The 18308-nt window shown below is 43.3% G+C and overlaps 1 protein-coding gene across 1 annotated transcript in view; it reads left to right on the top strand.

Annotated features, from left to right (window-relative positions):
• Positions 1–216: 216 nt before the first annotated feature.
• Positions 217–18308, top strand: part of LOC146788732 (vomeronasal type-2 receptor 26-like) — a 102650-nt gene continuing 84558 nt past the window's right edge. Inside the window, exon 1 of the mRNA XM_085630953.1 lies at positions 217–489. Within this exon, the coding sequence (XP_085487079.1) occupies positions 217–489 (273 nt within the window). The remainder of the gene's footprint in view (positions 490–18308) is intronic.

Raw genomic sequence — 18308 nt, 5'->3', positions numbered from 1 at the left:
AGGAAAAGGGAAGTAACAGTAATTGAGAAAATGGACTCCTATACACTGAGGCCAGAGTCCCCAAACCTGGTGCCACTAGGAGAGTGGTAGTGCCTCAGCAGTTTAGGTAGTTTCTCCTAACATTGCTGCATGACATTCCCTAGCTAGGCATCTTGGCCATACCAAAACTTGGAGTTGGTTGGTGAACACTTCTACTGGCCAGGTATGTCAGAAAAGATGAATGAGTTTGTTAACTCCTCTCCCACCTATAAAGCCAGTGGCAAGACAGGTAGCCACCTCAAGGCCCCCTTAACTCTTCTCACAGTGGTTGGAGTACATTTTGAGAGAGTGGGAATTGACATTGTTGTTCCCCTTGCCCATAAAACTGCATTAGGGAACCTGTTTATTCTGGTGGTAGTGGATCATGCCACCAGGAAAACTATGGCAATTGCCATGAGGACCATCACTGCCCCTGAAATATCGAAGACCCTCCTTGGTGTCTTTACCAGGGTAATGTTTCCTAAGGAGGTATATCAGACAGAGGTATCAGCTTCTTTTCTGCATACTTAAAATGCATGTGGGCTGAGTGTGGAGTGATCTACCCAATATCACCCACAGACAAATGGGCTTGTTGAAAGATTTAACAAGACCCTTAAAGATATGATTGATGGACTCTCTGAAAACCTCAGAAGGAGATGGGAGGATTTACGACCATGGGTGCTTTTTGCTTACTAAGAGGTGCCACAAAAGGGAGTAGGGTTTCCCCCTATTGAACTTCTGTTTGGACACCCTGTAAGAGGACCACTCTGTCCTGCGAAGGAAGAATGAGGGAATCCTCTCAGAGAAACTAAGCAGGACATTGTGGACTATGTGATTAGCCTTCATTCCAGGATGGCTGAGTACATGGCAAAGCCAGTAAGTATCTCGAGGCCAGCCAAGACCTCCAGAAGCTCTGTTATGACCAAAAGGCTACCATGGTGAAGTTCCAGCCAGGGAAAATGTATAGGTTTGGAGCTTGTGGCACCTACAACCATCCATGACAAATGGACTAGGCCATACCCTATCCTTAAGAGAAAAGGGGCGGTTACCTATCTTGTGGACCTTGACACATGTAGGCACCCCAGGTGGATCATACATGTAACCCTCCTTAAACCCTTTAATGATAGGCTTGACTTGACCGTGCTCATTGTCATAGATGATTGTTAGACCTGGCACGTTTCTTGCTGATGCCTCATGTGTTTTTACTGGTCATAGTTGTTTTGGGCACTGTGCCACTGCTGCTCAGTGCCACAGTGCAAGTGCTCCCTATGGTAAATTGATGTATGGATTAGTGACTCCATGATTGGCTTGATTGGTTTACTTGTCAGACCCTCGTAGGGTGCACTGTGTGTGCCCAGGGCTTGTAACCAATGCTGCTGGTGGGCTTGCAGCACTTATTGTGCCACCCATCGGAGCAGCTTGTTAAGTGTGTCTCAGGTCTGCCATTGCAGAGCCTGTGTGCAGTCTGGCACTGCCATGCAGACTGGGCAAGTGCACCCACTTGCCAGTTCCTAAATCTTCCCGTTAATACATATTAGTCACCCCTATGGTAGGCCTAAGGGCAGGGTGCATTGTAGGTAAAAGGTAGGACATGCCCTGATGTGTGTGGCTTTTCTTGATAGTGAATTACAGCCATTTTCGTTTTTCACTATTGCATGGCTACCTGTTCTCCATAGGCCAGAATAGGCAGTTTGATTATTACATCTTATAATCCTAACTGACTCAGGGAACATGGTAGAAATTTGAGTTTAGTCTGCCTGAACGCAGAATGATAAAATACACCTTTTAGTGAAGTTGGCTTTAACATTCTGGGTTTGAAGATACCACTTTTAAAAAGTAGGTATTTTCTTGTCTAACCATCCAAACCTGCCTCTGCTAGACTGTGTATTCCTTGTCTGGAGTTTGAGTGACAGGGGCTGGGGGATTACAGGAGACATGATGAGTTATCACAAGGCCGAATAGAGAGATCTGCATCTAGATGGGTGGGAGCGGTTGCACCTGGGACCTGAATAGGGCTGGGGCTTCCCTCCACAATGCTGGCTCCACCTCCTGTGGTGTGTCTGATGTCCCTGGCCCACACTGTCAAAGGAAAGAAGGAGTCCTGTAAACAAAGTGCTCCAAGACTGACCAGAACTGGTTTGGACTAGGCAAAGGCCTCTCTGCCTTCAGAGAACAAAGAGAATATGAGTATGAATACTGGGGGCCAGACCCCAAGACTTTAGATCACTTCTGGGAAACAAGAAGAACCTCTGTAGAGGAGTGGAACCAGAGAGAGAGACTGTAGGCGGAGACTGTCCCTATGCTGTGTGCTGTTTGAGGATTGGCCTGCATTGGTTACCTGATTGCCAAAGAAAGGAGAAAGGACATTGTGCTACATTCATCAACTTGTAAGAAGATCTCCAAGGGCTTGAGTTTGAGGACAAGCTTTACTTCCCTGACTACAACTAGGCATTTGACTAGTTACTTTCCTTCTTGCTTATTTACTTGTATTATTTGTGTGTGTCTCTGTCTTTCCGGTTCTAATCACAACAAATCCATCACCACCGTCTTACTCTTTTATTGCTGGATTGGATTTGCAACTGTGTGCAGTCAGTGAAGAAGAAAGTCCACCCCTCTGAGTCCTGCTCCAGTCCACTCCTGAGTCCTGACTCACCCTAAATCCATTTCCCACAAGCCAGAAATTGGATGGAGAATACTAGTACACAAAATGTCATGTATGCCTGCCTCGTCGAGTCCCTCCAAAGATCCTGACTATAGCTATCCTCCTTTCTGAGCTGAGACAGACTGCCCAGTTAGAACAGGTAAATGATGGCATGCATTGGACTCTGACTCTGAGTGATTGGTGAGAACCAAAAAACTGAGGCTAGAGGCTGTTTGAAGCCGTACCCACCAAATAAATAATGTGTCAAAATATCAAAAAATAGTGCACGAAAGCAAGGAACACTCCCCTCTATGTTACTCACAGTAGGAACTAGTCCTACAACAATATTCAAATCAAAAAGTTTCAGCACTATAAAATGCAATAAACATCTGTCATATTAACATTCAAAAGACAATTAATGCACAGAGAAACAGCCAAATCCAAGATGTGTGTTTCTTGACCTGATGTCTCTTTATTTTTCTTACAAGGATTTCTCTTTCGTGGAACATTAGAGAGAAATCATTGTAAGAAAAATAAAGAGACATCTGAGTGATTGGTGTTTATGTTGTTGTTGTGAATGATGTCTACTAGTATTTAATCTACACACAAAAAAGTAACTCAAATAAATGTGTCCCTTCTTGTTGTTCAGGAACAAAATTGTACTACTGCAGGCCGATCCATTGCATTTTTAATTCTACACTCACACAGTACACTACAGAGTTGGACACCATGATGACCATACCATACATATGTAGGCGAGTGTAGTGGTATGACTGACAGCGGTGAATTGATTTAGTAGCTTAATTTGGAAAATGCTAGGTTGCTGTGTATGTATGCTCAGTGCTGACTGGCTCAAAATCTATGCTCAGTTTAGATTAGGTGGGTGCCGTGGCCTGCTCTGTCCTGTTGTTGGTGTAGGTTAATGCTGGAAACAGAGTAGACATGATTTAGCCATGCCTCCTCTGATGGTTTTCTTGTTGCACTCCTCCTTAATTTATGTATTTTTCCTTTTCCCTTTGATTTTTCAATATCCCTTTTGTTTTTCCATGTGAACTTACAGGCCAGCCTTTACCCTGTGCTATACTGGGAAAAACAACTCACACTTACCTTACCAGTCCGCATCTGCCAGGCAGGCAGTGGCACCCAAGATTGACCGACGAAGTGTCCATGGAAGGAAAGACCAAGAGGAATGCCAAGATGCAACTCCCAATTTGACCATAACATACAGTATCATCTTTTATTTTTCATTTGATTCATTTTTTATCTTCAATCATCATGACTGTGTGTTGTTGTTTATTATGTTTGCTTATGTATTTAACCCCTACAGCTATTTTTTAATTTTCTTTGCTAGCTTTAAAAGGAAGCCTGGTACAACAGAACATACAATGTATGTAACTTGGGTCTCTCGACTCTCTCTTTGGCAGACAGGCAAGGCAATTGCATAATAATAATAATAATTAATATTATACTGTTGCCCTGTATTACTAGTCTAGTACTTCTCATCATCATCAAGTCATGATCCTGCATGCATTTCCTTTTTCTCCCTTCACCGATTTATGATGGCCGTCTGGCAAGATTGTGTGTTGTTCATGTGTAGTGTTTGTCTTTGTCAAACCTTTCCCTCAAATAGCCCTTACCAACCATTCATCAAACCCTAACCCTCTTCTCCCAGGCTGCGTGATTTATAATATTGAGGTGTGACTAAATTACATTTAAACCAATAATTAATCACACACTTGCTGGGGCCACACTGGCAACATATAGATTAGATGCCCGCCTATGCTCAGCATTCACTATTCATTTTTTTCCAGAGGAACATAATTAACCCATCATAATTTTTTAATTGCCGGCATCTATTTATCATCCTTCCATTACCAAAGGTTATGCTTTCAGTTTGTAACTTGTACAAGGCTATCCCTGCCACCATTATGTTTTATTTTACTTTAGCATTTCTTATCCTTCATCATCATGGTTTCTTGCATGGCAGTCTTCTTCTTGTGTATTGTAATTCTACCACTAATTCCCTAGTCTCCCTCAGGTGACGGTCACATTTTATTTTTTTGCACATGCAACTGTCTACTACTGCTACCACCACCCACCATGGCACCTTAGGAAACCAAACCATCACCATGCAGTAATTGCTTTTCCTAAAGATCAATCACAGGTAAGAGAAGAACTGTGGGGGAGGCAGTAATGTATGCACTATGGAAATTAATTAGTTCACAGACCCACATCCTCCCCAGTACATACTACACAGGGGTTTTAGTTGCAGAATGCATAGCCTATGAGGAGAGACTGACATTAGAAGGACAAGTGAGGGTACTGCATCTATTTTTTGGTGTGTTACACTATTGGCAGATTTCAAAAACTGTCTGTGACCCTGCAGCAAAAGGAGGAAACAAACAAGATGACGTAAAAGAGTAACCCCCAGAAAAGATTTACATCATATGTTTTTTAAAACTATAAATAATGTATTACCCTAACAAATATAAACTAGAAGAAACCCACAACACCTGATCCACCCCTCTGCCTTACCCCAACCAATGTCCAGTAAATTTGTCCATGATTGCCCAAGTCGAGAAGTTCAAGAAAACCCCAGCTTTTCTCAACTCCCAACATCCCAACAACCAAAAACAGATTAAAAAAGGGGAAAGGGTTGAAGACTGAGGTCTAGCAGTGGGGGTGCTGGCTAGTGCATTCCTGGACTTCCTCCTGCCTAGCCTCTAGGCCTGCCGTCAGGAGGAGCATGCAGCACTGAAATTTCCTGCAGGAACAACAAGGGAGGCCAGCAGTGGATGATGATGAATGTGATGTCCGGCGGGAGGCTGAGAGAGCATGGCGATGTACCACCAGAGGCACGTGGGGGGGCTGGCTAGGGTCCGGGGCATTGGAGGAAGCTGTAGCTGCTGTCTCCTCAGCCTCCTCCACCAAGACAACCAGCCAGTGATATAGTTGCTGGATGGCCTTCAGCTTCCGTTGCCGGGCCCTAGCTGCTAACTCCTGCCTTTTGGGTTGGGAAGGAGTAGCTATATCAAGAAAGAAAAATCACAATGGTAACAAATACTCTTAGCAAAATAGTAATTAGCAATTACACACATACAAATTATAGTGGCACAGTTGCACAAGCAGTTGTGGTATCCTCCTCACTGCCACTGCCCCTAAGGTTTGGATGTGATGATTAGACTTTCAGGCACTAGACACTATGGAGTAGACAAGCATTCTTCTTCTCTCTCCTGTTTAGCACAATTAATCTTGTAGGCATGCCAGCTCAGTTAGCTTGTGCCCTAGACAGACATACTTGTGTTGCAGACTCATGTTACTTTTCTACTGTCTGTAGGTGGGGCAGCTGTACTACACAATTATCTATGTTTCCATTACGACCATCCTCTGTTAAATCAATGGCAAATGCTCAATATCACTTTCACCCTGACTACTGCAACAAGGCACAACATGACATGCTTATGAATGATGATGATATATGGCACAACATCACGTCACTCATGCGATGATGATGATGATGATGATATACTGGTTTGTCAGTAGTTACCATGAAGCCGATCGGCCACCCTTGGCTGACATGGTCAAAACGACATGGGTAGGGGCCGGAACAGAAGTGGGCCTTGAGTCGGAGGGAGGCGATTGATGATGTATGGGTTGGGTACATAAATATAGTCATGCACAACAATATATATGTTGTGCTTGCAAACTACTGTGAGTCAAGGGAGTATTTCATTATGAAAAACAACCTCAAACCTTTGAGTCAGATTCAAAAACTTTGCAAAAAACAGTCCTTGTTCTTCTCAGGGCTTTTTTTTCGTTTATCATGGCATTGCTCTTCTAGCATTATTTTATTCTTCACCCTTGGTTTTTGTACCCTGGCAATGTTTAATTTTATTTTACATTCTCTTCATTCAGTCTGACTCTTCTTCACACCTACTATGATACCATCCAGGCATCCATGCATCCAAACATGGCTATCATAATCCTTTCACTGACAGCATACATTTGCCATAGATATAACTAACCAGCTACCACCCATGCATCCTGGCTTGCCTTTGAGTTTGACTCCTCAAACCTCCCTTGCACTAATACAGTTTTATCCACTTTGGAAGGCATCCTTTCTGCTTTCTTTTCTTTCACCTTTCACCCATCCTTCACCTACCCATGCATTCTATTATCAACCACCTATATGCATCCAGGGGCTACATCCTTTACTCACACTGCCTTCTCTGCCAGTCATACATTACATGTCATCTGACTCTTTGTCTTCATCATAAAACATGCTCTGCTGAGTTGAAGATAGAATCGAATAGGTAATTAGATACTGAACCCCCACCGCTAAAGCTAATGTTAAGTAAAGGGTGTCTTCTTGAACTGTTAAGTGTTCACGACAACTTAGTCTCATCAGAGGTACAGTGTACTACTGAGTGTGTACACCCTTGCATGTTAAAAAGTGAATTAAATGATAACAAAATCATTGCAATCAAAGCATCTTCCCCACAAATGATAAAAAACCATATCCTATATACTATTTGAAGGTTTACCCATAAAATCATATTTACAACAACATTCTATTGCACATGTTACATTTTAAAGTGACAGCTTGCACAACATACTCTTTCCCTATACATAACAGAAAAAATACTCTAAATGAATACTTCAATAATTTCTACAGCAAAATACTACACATATTGCATTTCAAAGTGCTACTGTGCAATAATTGCAACAACCATCATATTAATACAATGATAAAGTGCATAAAAAATTCTATTTTATATTTCTTGCACAAGTTAAATTTTAATGTGCTAATGTGCAGTTATAGCAACGACCGTCATATTCAATCAAGTCATTTGTAAAGTGCACTACACACCCGGGCGGGGGGGGGGGATGGGAGGAAGTTACTGGTCGAAGAGCCAGGTCTTGAGTTGTCTCCTGAAGGTCAGAAGGTCTTTGGTTTGGAGTAGATGGATGGGGAGGGTGTTCCAGGTCTTAGCGGCGTAATGGGAGAAGGATCTGCCTCCGGAAGTAGTTCTCCGAATGTGTGGGACTGTGGCCAGAGCGTGGTCAGCGGAGCGGAGTTTCCTGTTGGGTACGTAGAAGGAGAGTCGGCTGTTGAGATAGGCTGGACCGGTTTTGTGGAGTGCTTTTTGTGCGTGGATCAGGAGCTTGAAGGAGATTCTCTTGTCGACGGGGAGCCAGTGCAGGTTCCTCAGGTGGGGGGAGATGTAGTCACGGCGCGGGATGTCGAGGATCAGGCGTGCAGAGGTATTCTGGATTCTCTGTAGTTTGCTGATGAGTTCGGCCGAGGTTCCGGCGTAGAGGGCGTTTCCGTAGTCTAGCCTGCTGCTGACCAGGGCTTGGGTGACTGTTTTCCTCGTGTTTGTCGGGATCCATCTGAAGATCTTGCAGAGCATGCGGAGGGTGTTGGAACAGGTGGAGGAGACTCGCCGCCATCCCACGCATCCGCAGAGCCACTACAGGAGGAAGGTCCTTCTCCTACCTGGCCGCCAAGACCTGGAACTCCCTCCCGGCCGACCTGCGCCTGACCCAAGACCACCTCTCCTTCAGGAAGAAGCTCAAGACCTGGCTGTTCGAGCAGTAGCGGCACCCCCCCCCCCCCAAGCGCCTCGAGACCCTACGGGTAGGTAGTGCGCTCTATAAATGTCTTTGATTGATTGATTGATTGAGACTGCGTTGACTTGTTTGGTCATGGAGAGTTTTGAGTTGAGGATGACTCCCAGGTTGCGTGCGTGGTTGGTGGGGGCCGGGATGGACCCCAGCGATGTGGGCCACCAGGAGTCATCCCATGCAGAGGGGTTGGACCCGAGGATGAGGATTTCTGTCTTGTCTGTGTTCAGTTGAGGCAGCTGTCCTCCATCCAGTCGGCGACAGCCTTCATTCCCTGATGGAGGTTGGATTTGGCGGTGAGGGGGTCCTTGGTGAGGGAGAGGATCAGTTGTGTGTCGTCGGCGTAGGAGATTATTTTAAGGTCGTGATGTCGGGCGATGCGTGCTAGTGGTGCCATGTAGACGTTGAATAGCGTCGGGCTGAGGGAGGATCCTTGTGGGACGCCGCAGATGATCTTGAAAGCCTCAGAGCGGAACGGGGGGAGGCGGACTCTCTGAGTTCTGCCGGAGAGGAAGGAGGTGATCCAGTCCAGGGCTTTGTTTCAGATCCCTGCGTCGTGGAGGCGCGAGCGTAGTGTGCGGTGGCAGATGGTGTCGAAGGCGGTGGAGAGGTCCAGGAGGATGAGGGTTGCTGTCTCGCCGTTGTCTAGCAGTATTCTAATGTCATCTGTGGCGGCGATGAGGGCGGTCTCGGTGCTGTGGTTACTGTGGAATCCTGATTGTGATGGGTCCAGGATGTTGTTGTCTTCGAGGTGACGGGTGAGCTGGGTGTTCACTATCTTCTCGATGACCTTAGCTTGGAACGGGAGCAGGGAGATGGGGCGGAAGTTTTTGAGGTCGCTCGGGTCAGCTTTGGGTTTCTTCAGTAGGGCGTTGATCTCTACGTGCTTCCAGCTCTCAGGGAATGTGGCAGTCTCGAATGAGAGGTTGATGATTTTGTGCAGGTGGGCTGAGATGGAGTTGCTGGCTTTGTTGAAGATGTGATGTGGGAGGGGGTCTGAAGGGGAGCCGGAGTAGATAGATTCCATGGTCTTGATAGTGTCCTCGATGCTCACGTTAGCCCAGGTGGTCAGGGCTTCATGGGTGGTGGGGTGCGGTGGGTTAGGTGTGGCGTGGTCGGCCAGGGTCATCCGGGGTCTGAAGCTGTTGTGGATGTCAGTGATTTTCCGGTGGAAGAAGGTGGCAAGCGAGTCGCACAGGTCTTGTGATGGTGGGATGTCGTTGCCGTTGGAGCTGGGGTTGGAGAGTTCTTTTACGATGGTGAAGAGCACCTTAAACATTCATAAAGTGCATCAAAATTTACTATAACGGTGACACTTCTATTATTAAATTTTAAGTTATCAACCTAGTAACAAAATAATTTAGTGATAAAATATATACTAAATCAGGTACCTAAGCCATTAAAATAGTGAAGTTCAGCCCTATTATATCAGATATTTTTCAACTGCCATTAAATATTTTACCAATTGGCATAAGAACTGAATCGAATCGCCAGAGAGTGACATAATTAAATCCTGATGAGCTGATCTGACCCCGCTCATCAAAAAATGTGGTTTCAGAACTATACTTAGAAGGTTGATCGCTTTTGGGCACACAAACATACTATATGTACTACTGTCTCCTGAGGCCATCAACAAAGTCTACATTTAGGATCTGGCCACTCCTTGATTCAAGGTTGAGTGCCCTCCTTTATTGGGTTTATTCCCATATGTAACCTTATAAACATATTTTTAAACTTTGCTTAAAAAAAGCAGTCAGATACTCCTGGATACGCAGGGATTGGTATGAATTATTCACATACCATGCATACATTTTCTCTACTAATGCATTTTTATCCAATTCTAGCGATTCAGCGTTGATACTTTTTTTAGGATTAACTTATAATTGGGCATTTTCAGATCTTTCAGTGCAATTTGCAGATCAATGTCTTTTAGGGAGGTTAAAATATAAGATATCCATTTTGCAGCATAGGCAGACGTATCTATTTCTTGCCAGCAAATATTCCCTAAGGATGTAGGGGCTGGAGTGGACAAAGCGACCATACATATTAGAAAAGTTCCTTTTGATTCTAGGCACTTTCTCTGGAGTCCAAACTCTAATCTTATTCCCGCTTGACACACTGAAAAGTTGCTTTAGAGACCTTGACTACCAGGAGATCAAGGACCTTTGCGTCTTTCCCTTTAGTAATGGGAGAGCCAATTATAAGGGTTGGTTGTAATTTGGCTTTAATTATTTAAGAATAAAATCATATGAGTTATAGGTCAGTGATTTTTTTAAACATTTAAAATCATGGATCAGGGTCACAGCCTTGGCCCTTAGATCCTTAGAATGAAATTTAAGAGATACTTGATTGTCAAACAACACCCCTAAGTATTTACACATCTTGACAACATCAATTGTACCTGCTCTGGCCTTCCATGAATTAAACTTCTGTTTAACTACACCAATTTTCATCACTTTTGTTTTTTTACATTCAATTCAAGGCCATTCTGTTGTGTATAATCATCAAAGGTGGTAATAAGACTTTCTAGGCCAATAGGAGTATGACTCACAAGGATAGTATCATCAGCATGTTGGAGGTAACTAATTTGTACCCCCTCCAGCCTTAGGAACATGCCCATTGATAGCATCCAAATGCTGAGAAAGTTCTGCTCAAAATAAATTAAAAAGACAGGGAGCAAGAACACAACCTTGCTTTAGGCCATTATGGGGCATATGTATCAAGCCCTTTTTCCGTTCACAAATGGGCCGATTCACAGAATCGGCCTGTTTGCAAATGGTAAAGGGCCTTTTGGGATGTATCATCCCAAAAGGGCATCGCAAATTGGAGAATCACAAAATTTGCGATTCTCTATTTTATTCAAGATTGCTTTAAATGCGAGGTAGCAAGCACCTAAGTTGTGCGAATTTGGCATAAGAAATCGCAAATTACCACTAACTGACAGTTGGTGGTAATTAGCGAATTCTTTGAAAAAAGCACTTTTGTAGCTTTTTTCAAAGTCCCATGTGGCACACATACATGCCCTCAGGGCATGTATGTGCACCACATGTGCACACATGCTCCTTTTAGGGGTGCATCAGGGTGTCCTTATGACACCCTTTGAACCTTGAAATTGCATTCTCAATTTGTGATTCTGAAATTGGTAATCGCAAATTGAGAATGTCTTCCCATTCATTCCTCTCGGCCTCTACGCCCATAGGAATGAATTGGAATGTATTCCTTAATTGTGAATAGCAATTTGCGATTCCCAATTAAGGAATATCAAGGAATTGCAATTATTATTGCGATTCCTACATACATAGCATATTGCGATTCCTTAATAGCAATTCACTAAAAATCACTATTAAGGAATCATAAAAGGGCTTTGTTAAACATATTCCCCTATATGTTCTAATTTTCCTTGATAAGGAGTTAATATCATCCAACTTGACTTGTACACAAGTATTAATATACTGAAGAATAATAGCCTTCAACAGTTTCCTTGAAATGCCCCGATCTGACAATTTTTTCCATTGCAGGTTTCGTGGCACAGAGTCGAAGGCTGCCTTGACATCAATAAAAGCAATATATAATTTTTTTTTGTTTAGGACAGCCCACTCTGTAAGTAAGGTTAATGTCAACAGATTAGTAATGGTAGATTGTCCTTTCCAAAAGACAGTCTTATTAAATGGAATAATGCCTTCCAGCATAGCCCAATCTTCCAATTCTATCAAGAGAGTGGAAGCAACATCAGTCAATGAGATTAACCGATAATTGGTGAGATTGGCCACCGGGCCGCTTTTATAGATGGGCTGCAGTATGCTACATTGCCATGATTCTGGTATGATCTCCAGTGTCAACACTTCCCTAAATAAATTATGCAGAATACCAGCCCACATGTCAATTTTGGCTCGGAACAGGGCATTGGGTGGCCCATTAGGTCCGGGGGCACCATTTGCATAAAGTCCACTTAACAAGGTCGATACTTGATTACAACTCAGGACTTCTGAATCAAAATTTGGGCCAAGACTAGAATCTTTGAGTTGGACTGTGGTAGTCAAATCCTGACACTCACCACTCCCCATATATGGTGTTAATATGACACTTCACAGAAGCATTACATTTTACAACCTGGGGGTTATGATCACGTTCAGGGCGGGCATATTTTATCTAAAATTGTCTGATATGAATGTATAGTGAATAATTGAACCTTGTTTAGAATTTCTAAACGTGGGGTTGAACCTAGATTTTATTTTTAACTGGCTGACCCCAGCTTCAGACATAATATCGCAACATTCTTTTGACAAACCATCAGTCTTACGGTTTACACCTGAGAACCAAATTAGTTGCAAATTAAAGTCACCTGAGACTATTAAAACAGCATCTGGGTGCTGGATTATTAATGTGCTTAAAACATCTCGCAGGATATACAACTGTGTAGACTTGTTTTTACTGGCACTCGAATACACCTTGAGAAAAATAAAAACTTAAATCAGTGGTGTTTACCACAAGACATTGTAGCCAACCCAGATTAAAGTCCACCACGTTCACAACTAGGTTTAAGTCGACCACATTGTAGCACGCCAGTCCACATTTTGCATGGCCTGAGTTATTAGTTTTCACTGCTGGGATACTATATTCATTACATCCAAATAAAGGAGTCGTTTGTTCGCACCATGTTTCCTAAAATAATAAGAATGTAAATTAATTTTAAAATAATATCGTATCGGGGTCAGACAGCAAACGGATCAGTCCATGAACATTCCAGGAGAATATACTTATTTGATTTACAATAGCTTTCGTAGCTACGCACATTTTTTTCTGTTGGCTTGATTGTCACATCGTTTTGCGTATGCAGAGAGAGCAACAAGACTTTCGGCTGCTCGCAAGTGCCCACAGGATTGTCAATGCACCAGCAAGTCCCCTGAGGTTTTGCACCCTCTAACAGGGTTTTAGGGCTTGCCAGCTGCTTCCAGTGCTTCTTTTGTGATGTAGTGGAGTGTAATCAACTGTGGCTGCAACCTGGAGAAGTGTTTATTGTGGATAAGCAGCTAATTCTCCTCAAAACTACAATTTGGAGTTAAAAACGTCTCAAACAGATCATTCAACTTGGTTTTCAATGTGAGGAGAACTTTTTTTATTTTACTTTTTTTTATAAGAAGGAAGTGCCCCAGAGACTCCAACTTCCTGTCCTTTCCAGTAGACTCATTCCTGTGTTTTTCCAACTCCTGATCACTTTTCATTTTGATTTGGTGCTGGAAGGATCATTCTCTTTGTCTGCTGCATGAATACCATTAGATTTAAGGACTCTGTTTATGTGATGTCACAAGTAAGTTCAAAAACTGTTGCATAAGAGTGTTTCTTGTTTGACAAAGGGCATGCACCGGGATTTATTTGTACTTATTGAATTTATAAAATGTTTTGTGGTGGGTGGCCTGCAGTTTCAGTAGAGGCCTACTTATTATTTTGCATGTAACTCTTCCTCTATTGTAAAGAAAAATTTTGCAGAGTTTAGTACATTTTCTCCATATTTTGTACAAAATTGCAATATTCATTTCATTCAGTAAGAGGCTTAAAGCGTGTTTTTTTGTAATACCTCCCCTCCAACTGCCTCAGTAGGATTCCTGGTGCTGCACCACCCATGGCCAACTGGAAGATAGAGGGAGGGGTTTCACATTCCCATCCTCCCGGGATAATTTCTGCACTTGTTTTAGATTTAAACTATACCCATTTGTTGCAGCGTTATGGCCCAATAATTATATAAAATGTTAGGAACTGCCAACCCCCCCCCTATATTTTGGCAGTGTCAAAAATGTAATTGATCTCCAATTATTTCTGTAATTCCAGATAAATTGTGAAAAAATCCTGTTTAAATTCTTTAAAAAAAGCATTTGCTGGTTCCAGCAGAATACATCGGAATAGGTAGACAACCTTAGGGGACAATGTCATTTTGATCACATTACTCCTTCCTATAATAGACCGATGTCAATTGTCTATTCTTCTTAGATCTCTACCTATCTTCTCTATGAGAGGAGCCAAATTAATATCCCATATGGAACCAACATCAACAGAAATGTTTATCCACAGATATGTATCAGCCTCAGTCTTGCCTGGGTCCTGACATGTAATGGTTTTAGTACCAGCAATCCTGGTCTTGTCTGTGTTCAAGCCATACCCAGATTCCCTGCAAAATTCCAGGGCCGAAGCTTCAATCCTTCCTATTGCACCCGTTGGGTCAGGGGTGATGACAGCTATATCACCAGCATGTGCTAACACCTTGGGATTAAACCCCCTGACCACTAATGATTTGATTACTTGATCTTGTAAGGCTGCTCTTATGAATGGGTCTATATATAATGCAAAACGGATTGGAGAGCAAGGGCAGCCCTGTCTTGTACCGCGGGCTATCAGAATCCTTTCGGTCTCACTACCCATCAATTGTAACCTTGCAAAGGATTGCACATATATAGCCCTTATGGCAGATAATATACGAGGTCCAAAACCTTTAGTTCTAAGGTTGCCCCAAAGATATGTCGATTCCTCCTGATCAGAAGCTTTTTGTGCGTCAAGAAGGATAAGGGACATCTGCTGTCCTGAGGCTTCCACTATATCAAGCAATGATATTACCCGGCAGACATGGTCCGTAGTCCCTCTCCCTGGTATAAAGCTGTGTTGCCACAAGCTCAACAGAGATGTGATAATTCTAGCTAATCTGAGAGCGATGATTTTAGAGTATAGTTTCTCATCGGCATTTATCAAGGTGATGGGTCTATATGAGGACGGGTCTTCAGCCACTTTCCCTTTCTTCAAGAAGAGAACGATATTAGTCTCTTGCCAGGATTGAGGCGGGATCCCCTTCTGCTGTACAGCAAGGAACAAGTCCAAAAGAAGGGGGGGCTAGTTTTGTCTGTAGAACATTATAAACTTCCATCTGGATACCGTCCGGACCTGTTGCCTTACCTGAAGCCATCCCCTGAAGAGCATCTATAACTTCACTAATTAGCATATCTTCCACTAATTCCTGAGGGAGTTTGCCTCAGTTTCCGGCCGTACTGCCGTTGGAGTTTCATGCCTAGACCGATACAGTTCCCTATAGAACTGCAAATATTTTAGGAACTTCTTGAGGTTCAGTACCCACGATACCGTCCTTCCCTTTGAGCCTCACAATGGTATTTGCCGCTGCCCTTTGTCTTGGGATGAAGTGCCAAATGTTTTCCTGTGGCCTTACCATACTCATAATTATCTCTAGCATGGGTTTGATATAATTTGGTCACTGATTTACTAAAGAACCCATTCATTTTTGCCTTAATCCTTAAAACTTCGACTCCTAGTTGGGTTTGTTGCTCCTCCTGTTTTTGCACGGTAGCTGCTGTATGTTTTTCCTCACACTTGGACAGTTCTTCCATTAATTGATGTATTTCTGCCCTCTGCTTGTTCCTGCATAGTTCTACAAAGCTTACTATCTCCCCCCTTAACCCCACTTTAAAAGCATCCCAAACAATTTCTCTGGAGGTGCTGAACCTATTCATATCAAAGAACTGTCGGGTCCACCCCCCAATGTGTTCTATGAACCTTTCGGTAACCAATAATTTGCTATCGAAAGTCCATTTTGTCGGTAATCGATCATATCCCTGTATTAGAATTTCCAGTATTAAAGGGTTAGGATACAACAGTACTTTAGGCAGTTTCCTAATGTTGGCACCCTCAATAAGAAAAGCAGAAACATAAAACTAATCCAGCCTTACATATTTTTTATGAGGGCATAAATAATATGTAAAACCTAAGTCTCCTGACTTTCTGAGGGACTACATATAGCCCGTGATTTGCAACCAGGGCTTCTAGAGCCTTAACAACCTGTGGCTTCCTCCCTCAGTATTCTTTCACGAATGGACCATCTACATCTAGATGGATATGGATATTGAAGTCACCACAAATGACATGGGGGGATGACCAAGAGGCTAAATCTAATTCGAGCTCTTCCAACAAACCAGGGTCATCAAAGTTCGACCCGTAGACCGTGCAAAGTGTTAGGCCACTCGCTATTGAAACAATAGACCACCAGCACCAATTGTCAGATAATGTATGTTTGTATGTTTGACTGGTGGCATCTGATTGGAAACATGGATTGAAACACCTCTAGTGGTAGTGGATTGAGATGAGCAAATCACCTGAGTATACCCAGGGATTACATTAAGCCCTCCCTTATGCCATGGAATATGAGTTTCTTGTTGGCAGATGATATCTGCCCGCAAGGTTTGTAATACCTCACCTACCCTGCCTCTCTTTCCCCTATCGTTCAGGCCCCCAATGTAGATAGAACAAATAGTCAACCTACCCATCACAAAAGTTCTCCAAACACCGAACTTGATTGTTGTACCATTTACACCTAATCACTCCTGCTTCTCTCCTTAAATTGCACCAGCTTTCTGCTTTCCTGAGTTCCCCCCTTCCACCTAAGCCCCTGTCTTTCCCTTCCCTGCTCCCCCATGGGCCCGCAATCCCCTTCTACTCCAACCCCCCACCCCGAACTACGAAGCTACAGACCTATCCCTGTCTGTGTTGGATGGACGCTGGTACCTTCCCGAATGGTGACATATATTATACATGTTAATGAATTTAGTGAGTGAAGCCCGCCAAGTGGCACCAATAATCCTTCATATTTTAATTTTTTTAAATGACATCTGGACATACTGAAAACGTTAGTACTCCCCTAAAACTCCTACAAACAGTACTTCACCCAGAGGATTAGAGGAACAGTGCTGGGGAAAGCAAGATGGCAGCCGTGTGAGTTGGCCGCAGGTGGCGGCGTTTACTTAATCACAGGATGATGAATCGGCAAACATGCAGAACCCCCAGCTGGTCATAAGATCCTCCGAACCCGTTGGGATCTTACCTTGGGTCACCATGCTGGTGGAGCAGGCAGACCGTTTGATGTTCAGCTATAAGTGCCTTGAGCAAGCGCTCGTCCTCACATCAGGGTGGAACGCTGCAGACAGCTCGTCGGCCGAGAAGGGACCAAAAGCGGGCATGAGAGGGAGAGGGGGAGAGGGGCTGTCCAACATGCTGGCACCCAGACATCCCCACACGCCACCTATAGGTGGGTGAGAGGAGCCGTCCTGTTAAAAGGATATCCCAGCACACTATTTTTCTTACTTCTCATCTATCTTTGTAGACCCAGGTGGCCTTGCTGTGCTATGTGACTTCGATTTTGGGGAGTTGGCCCCACAGGTCCGCATGGTCTATTCTCTGTGTTACTGATATTATTATCATGTCTGCCGTAAGTAGATGTTGGGGATAATAATGCACTGCACATCACGCAATGGAACGGGCTATAAAGGTTGTGTTTACACATTCATCACAAAGTATCCATATGCAAAACTTGAATTTGAAATCAATCAGTCCTACTTTACCCACTGGCCTCGCCCACCATCACAAAATATTTCCAACAAATTAATTCACTGGGCAGTAGGGAAAGGGAACCTGACTTACTCTACTGCAGGGTAAGGTAAAGGGATTAGGCAAGTAGACTGAGCTTTTGATATAGAACAGTGGAGTGTCACTGGTCATCGATTTTTGATGTGACTATTAGGTTTTGGCTCATTCAGTCACTGTAGTTGATGAAGGTCGAAAAGAAAAAAGCTCAAAAGGCACAAAATAAAACTATTATGGGAAACCATGAAACATTTTTTGGAATCATTTCACATGGCCATAAAATTTCTCACATGTTGAGAATGCATTTGTCAATGTTTGGGTAGGCTGGGACGGAAGAACAGAGGACAGAATAAAGCAGTTAAGTACTAGGATGTGACTGAGTGTGTAAAGAGAAACACAACTTATGTGTTCGGTTTGAACTGCATTGAGAAATTTGAAAATACTGCATAAACTGAAGCAGACACACATAAGCACCCGGCACACATATACAGCCAACAATGCAGTCACAAAATTGAACCATACTGCACTTTGGTAATGAGTGGTGAAATGATTTAGGAAGGGAGGGGCTTTTCAGTTGATCAATTCAATTGAGATTATCTGGTACAGAAAT

This window comes from Triturus cristatus, chromosome 10, assembly GCF_964204655.1.
Source record: "Triturus cristatus chromosome 10, aTriCri1.1, whole genome shotgun sequence".
In the NCBI taxonomy this organism is placed as follows: domain Eukaryota; kingdom Metazoa; phylum Chordata; class Amphibia; order Caudata; family Salamandridae; genus Triturus; species Triturus cristatus.
Note: the sequence above shows the minus strand (reverse complement) of the source record. Positions and strands in the feature narration are given on the sequence as shown.